This window comes from Echinops telfairi, unplaced genomic scaffold, assembly GCF_000313985.2.
Source record: "Echinops telfairi isolate 266 unplaced genomic scaffold, ASM31398v2 ScPeMD7_7469;HRSCAF=8507_0, whole genome shotgun sequence".
NCBI lineage: Eukaryota > Metazoa > Chordata > Mammalia > Afrosoricida > Tenrecidae > Echinops > Echinops telfairi.
The window spans coordinates 56,039,369-56,045,897 of NW_022111372.1; the positions used below are offsets into that span (position 1 = coordinate 56,039,369).

The window sequence follows — 6,529 nt, forward strand, 5'->3', positions numbered from 1 at the left end:
CACACGCTTGCTGTTTGTTGAATGTTAGCCTCCTCCAGGGATTTCTGTAACATGAAGTCTCGTGAACCTTTCTGTCGTGTATTGTTCTTTCATTTAGTCATTTCACTTCACTGATTCTATATTCACCTCAACAATCTTACTGTGCCATACTTACCTGGTACTTACTCTTGTTTTCACATCATTTCCATCCTGTTGTGCTCAAACCCATTTCTCTCCATCGAGCCACTTCCCCACTCTGATGTCTCAGCCCCCATGTTTCAGCGTAATGATTTGTTACTAAGTCAGTGATGGGTGTGTGGTATCTGCTTGCCTTGACTGAAAGCTCCCAGGGATCAGGGGCAAGAACTGCCCTCTGTGGTCACCGCTCTCCTCAGTGCTAGTGGCATGCCCACTACGCCTTGAAGGGTTTAATGAATTCTTATGCAGTGATTGTAGGGATTGTTTCTTAGCGGTCCTTCCACAGTCCTGGTTTGGGGAGAGAGCTCTGCCAGCGTCTGGCACCATCTCTACCAGGAGTTTCACCTTTAGTTAGAGAGCTGGTGGAGGCATTAAAGGGCTTGGGAGTAGGCGACTCATAAGAACCTAGGAGCCAGTGTGCCTCTGAATAGGTCAGTCATTTTGGAGTACATTGTAAATGCGTATGCAAGTGATTGTGTTCATTGATACTTTAGTCTCCAAGATATTTAATTAGGAGGAGAAAGTAACCCCCTAAAACTATCCTGAACATGAAACTAAATCTATTTGACTTCTGGTATGGATATATAACTCAGATTATCCTTTTGCAGCAGTTCAGTGAGCAAAAAGTGTCTGACCCATAAAATGTAACAATAACTTTAAAAACATGTTGCCTTTTCTAAAAATACTAAAACATTGAACTCCTTCGTAGTAAAGAATCTGATAGTATCATGGACTGGAGTAAGAAGTACCCTGTCAAAAAAAGAAGAATGCGTCGCTGCTGAATTGGGGAAGTTATTGAATGCAAAAATAATCTAATCTGTAACCCCACGTAATTCACAATAAAAGTGCTTAAAACAAGTTAAAGCCAGTGGTGAGTGGGGGGTGAAACACAGTCTTGTTGTTCCTCCAGTGGTGGGGCTGCTCTCACTCATTTATGACTGAAGGACTGGACTTGTAGGACTGAACGCAGGGTGGGGAGGACTCAGGTCTTCCAATTGATGAGGCGAGAGTGTTCAGACCTCAGAAGACCAGCCTCTGAGAACGGAGCGTGTGTTTTTGAAATGGCCATGTGCTGCCCTTGTGACACTATATTGTTGTAGTTGTGAGTTGCCATTGAATGGATTTTCAGCTCATAGCCACACACTGTGACTAATAGAATTTTCATTCCTTTTTTTAACAGTTTTATTTGCATTTAATTCCCATATCATTCAGTTCAGTAGTTCAAAGAGTTGCACAGTAATCTCCACAATGAATTTTAGAACATTCACTTCTTTCGTTTTATCAGCTCCCCATTTCCCCCCAGCCTCTCTTCAGCCTCTCTTACCACACCTCTCAAGAAACCATCAACGCAATCACTGTCTCTCCAGCTTTACCCAGCCTGGAGTTCATGCCCGAAAAACCTACCCAGCGACCACGATTGTCTGCAGGACAGCAAGACAACTCACACCCCTGGTCTGTGGTCAGAGATTCAAGCTGTGTAGGGACCCTGTGAATGGATTTTGGGCTCCTGCTGTCATCCTTAGCCTTCTGCAGACTGGGTGTTCTCAGTTTCAGCTCTGATACCATCCCTCAGCCCCGTAGAATTTTTAAGGCAATAATTGCAAGAGCAGATCTCCAGGTCTGGTCTTTTCTCCCGCAGAACTCCTGGAGGGGTGGCTCAAACCACCCAGAACAGAAAGGTTCATAGCTGAGCATTTGACCAATGTGCGAAGAACCTGCGATGCCACCTCTAGCCTAGTTTTTGATCTTGGAAGCAAAAATGCAGGCTGCTGTTCAGACAAGCCCCCTCCCCCTCCTGCCTTCACTTGAGCTGCTGCTGCTGGTTGCTGCCTTGCTGTTGCACACGGGCCACAGTGCGTACAGATGAAGCAGCCGCCATGCTTCCTTGTGCTGTTGGAGAAAAGGATGTCCAGTGACAGAATAGTCAAGGTGGCACAGCTGGGAATTTCATCTTTCTGGAATATTTGGACTAGTCCTCTAAGAGAATGTTTTTCTCGCAGGACAATCATTTAACTATTTATTGTACCCATAAATATAAGACTGACATTATTGAATCCCCTAACATCAGTGGTGTATGTGCCTGAAAATGTTTTGCTAACAGAAATGATAAGGTCTACAACAAACTGCCTCTTCTCTTACCTTCTTCTCCAGATAAGCTCACCTGAAAGACATTGGTAGGCTTCTTTGCCTCCAGCTACAGGGCATATCTAACCCAGGCCGCTCACTTAACCACCTTTACCTTTGTTTATACATGCATCCATCCTGCAGTGTGCTGTTCGATATGTGGGAACTGCTGGTGTCCACTGCTGAGTTTGAGTCAGATCATCTCTCCAGTGCCCTAGATTTCTTCCGGAGTAATCCGTAGGCCACGGAATGACATCCAGTCTCGGGAAGAGGGGAGAGTCATGTGGGTGATGGTGGAGACTGAGCTTTCACTCACCAAGCACATCTGGGTTAACTTAGAAAACAGACCCAGACCGACCCATTGGGCCTTGGTGACTGCCCAGCCTAATTTCAAATGCTTTGTGGTTTTCATCTATTGGTAGGGGTGATGAATGATGGGCTTCCTGGTGATGAGTGACTGTGAGTGTCACACCCTGGTCACCAGCAGGCTTTGTTCATCACAGTGTTTTCCCTCCCTTGGCAGTGACCTCAGAGGTGGGTTCAGGAACTCCTCAACTGTTATTGCGGATGTTCTCTGGGTCCCACGGCCCTGTGCGCGAGGGTTTTGAATATGGTAGATGGTTTTGATCTAAACTGATCATCAGCTGGCATTAATGTTGCAATGAGGATTGGCATGATAATTAACACTGAAATGGAGCATTCCGTGAGTAAGCGTTCTAACACCCCAAGGGAAAGCCCTGGTAATTACAATGCACTGTTTGTGCTTTATAAAGAAATTAGCCTTAAAAAAAAAAAACTACAAATGTTTTCATTTCCTTCTCTGAGTTGGCTGGTTATAAACTTCATACCTCTTGTTCTTCCTCTTCCATTCTAGCTTCTCTGTAGCAGAGTAATTAATTGAGGTAAATATAACACCTCAGTCATGTCTGTGGTAACTGTGTTAACGAGATTTGCATAGAAGCGGGAGGCTGAGGTGGCTGGCAAACTTGTGCCTTTAGCTTGTGCTCTGTGGACAAGGTCCTTCTGTCCGGGCACTAGGGAAACTGCTCTGGGACACTGCTGAGCTGGCCTTAAAGATCCATTTCTGCATTGCCTTTCCCCTACAGGTAGCAGATTCATTTCTTTAAAATGTGCCCCGGTGTCAGTTGCAGCCCCTTTTGAGTTGGTCTAAACATTCATGTTGTTTCAGGGCAGGGCCAGGAACCTGGGACCCCAGTTAACTTAAAATTAAGTAAACATTCATAAATTGGACGTGGGCCTTGATGACCCTCCCTGGTGACAGTGATGGGCATAACTGTGTGTTTTTCTCTACAGTGGCCTGCGGCAAGAGAGCCTTACGCAATTTTCAAGATGTAGATACACGAGGCTTTTATTTAGATTAAACTCTTACTCATTTTTCTCCCCCCGCCCCCCCTCTTTGAAGGTGCGCTTACTGAGTGCTATGATGAACTGGGAAACCGCTATCAGCTTCCAGTCTATTGCTTGGCACCACCAATCAACATGATAGAGGAAAAGAGTGACATAGAGACTCTGGATATACCTGAGCCACCACCCAACTCTGGTTATGAGTGTCAGCTCCGTTTGCGCCTCTCCACCGGAAAAGACCTCAAACTGGTGGTCCGCAGCACAGACACGGTGTTCCACATGAAGAGGCGGCTGCATGCAGCAGAAGGCGTGGAACCAGGCAGTCAGCGCTGGTTCTTCTCTGGCAGACCTCTCACAGACAGAATGAAGCTGGAGGAGCTGAAGATCCCAAAGGACTACGTTGTGCAGGTTATCGTGAGCCAGCCTGTGCAGAGCCCGACCCCAGTGGAGAACTGAGCTGGCCCTGCCGACTGGGCCGCTGGCCCTGCCTGCTCCTTTCTACGATTGCTAATGTCGGCGCTTCCTACTCTATGGCGTGAAATTTATTTTCACTGCTCTGAATTCCCTGCAAATTGATTTAGTTCTGTGGAATGACCAGTGAAAATTTCCATCTGTGATGGAGACCCAACAAAAATAATTAATAAAACACAAAGAGCCAGCCTGTGAGACTCATGTAATCACATTTCTTATTTGAGAGGCATTAAGAAGTAAGATACCATTTATTTCAAAGCATCCAACACTTCGCACTGGCCGTGTTGTAGTGAGTAGAACTATAAACTAAACAGTGCGTCCCTGAAGAACAGCACCTAGCACCTTTCGAATACAAACTATTTTTTTAAGAAGTCCAATTATACAATTTTCAGAAATCATCAGTGATACTTATAAACTGAGGGTTTGGTTTTTGTTATTTTTTAAGGGGACCTGAAAGCAGTTGCGATTTGCTTCCATTCTGCTTTAATTGAAAGCCATAAAGGAGTAGAGGAATGGCAAGTTGTGCTTCAGTGTTGCTTCTCCGTCCCCATATGTTGAGCTCCTTATTTACAGTCACACTAAATGTTGGTGCCTTCCATCCTGGTGATGGCAGCCACCCTTCTGGAACACTCAGCAATCTGATTTTCATTGGATGCTCAGCTGAGAAGTCTCTTGTCCTTTTGCTGCATGGGTGTTTTGAACTGTCTATCAATAAGCTGTTTGTTTTGGTCACTACTAGAATGAAGAGGTCACTACTATATAATGCCTTCGTTGATCTACCTATTCTGCTCAGAACTTTTCATAACTAACTGCACCCCAAATGCATCATCCCTGGGCCGGCAAACAACGTTCCCACCACAGAATACCAGTGTAATCACCCTGTTCCCTAGTTGGCAGGGAGGGTATAAGGACAGACCCAGTCTCTCTGTGCTTGAGAGAATGGTGCCTGTTCTCAGTCTTTGGGGAGAAAACCCATACTCAGAATTTACATGTGTAAAGTCTCACAGGTCACTTACGCAGCAACAGTGAGACTAAACAGGGAGGCATCCTCTACGCTTCCATGCTGCCCGCTCCCTGTTACCTCCCGGCATGGCAGGCAGGTGACACTTCTCTCCCGTCATCTGTCCCAGCAAAGAAGTAAATGATGAACCATCTACAAATTGGATTAGAAGGCTGAGAGACTCGGTGAGGTAACCTGATTCATCTGTGTGATGACAGGTGTACAGCTGCTAGGAATTGTGTTTCATTCGGAGTCTTGTTTTTAAAGGTTCTTTAAGAATTTGGTTCCATATGTGAGCAGAGGCTGACTGATCACTTTAGCCCTGAGCTGATGAGATGGAGCGTAGAGGCAAACAGATGCCTGTGCCATTCTTGGTTGGACAGTATCAAACTTCCATACTTACTTGGATGTGACACCAGCCCATTCATTTTAATGGCAAAGTGAAATGGCTAATCACTTTACATGTAATGTTTAAAATGGTATTCTATTTCCTACAGCCTAATTAGATATATCTATCATTGTCATATATCATGTTTCTAAGAGCTTTACTTCCATGTTTTATGCAATCTTTTTAAGATTATGGCTATATCTGACTTAGGTTTGTTGAAGATTGAATCTGAATCCAAGAGAAGACGCTGCATTATTAGTTCCCAAAGCAAGCTTGTCTGTCAGGAAGTGGGAAGATGGAACTATCTCTGTATGGTGCCTTGGTCATCACGCGGGCCCTTCTGTCCCTTTGTGCTGCAATGAACAGCAACATCTCAAAAGTTTATCAACTGGAACAATCAAGTGCTCGGCTTACTTCTCTGCAGTAAAGTTGGTGGTATCATCAATGATCTATCATCGGTACAAGATGCTTTTTGTTTGCTGTCTCCAGAGTTTATTTTATTTTATTTTAAAGGAACATATTTTGAATCATAAATTCTCCAGGCATGTTTAACTAACCTCGGTGAGAAAACCATGGTGCTGTTTAATTTGTAAATAGATTGATGTAAGATCGGACCAATACTTGATGTGTATAATTTTAGTATGTAGGGCTTTTGTGCTTTTTTTAAAAAAGAAAAAAAAAAGCGTTCACCTTTTCTCCTTGTCTTTGCCTTATTCTGGCTTTTCAATTATTATTCCCCAGTTAGTGAGAAGTGTGAAGGCTCTGGTCCTTTGTAAATGCCCCGGTCACTAAATGACAGGGTGATTATCAGTAACCGTGGGCTCTACTGTGCCCCAGCATACATGGCCACGGGGAGAAAAGCTCCACCTGCTACATACACATGGTGGACTCAACCAGGTGGCCCTTTTGTCTCTTCAGAACTGCTGTAAAGCAAACACTGTTCCTAGTTTTCAGGAGCACAGGCCATTTATCACCCAGGTTGATCAAAGTGGCAAGTTGGGTTT

The 6,529-nt window shown here is 44.6% G+C and overlaps 1 protein-coding gene across 1 annotated transcript in view; it reads left to right on the top strand.

The window, feature by feature from the left end:
- Positions 1-6,219, top strand: part of UBTD2 (ubiquitin domain containing 2) — a 93,931-nt gene extending 87,712 nt beyond the window's left edge. Inside the window, exon 3 of the mRNA XM_004696788.2 lies at positions 3,725-6,219. Coding sequence (XP_004696845.2) covers positions 3,725-4,122 — 398 coding nt within the window. The 3' untranslated portion in view covers positions 4,123-6,219. The remainder of the gene's footprint in view (positions 1-3,724) is intronic.
- The last annotated feature ends 310 nt before the right edge of the window (positions 6,220-6,529 follow it).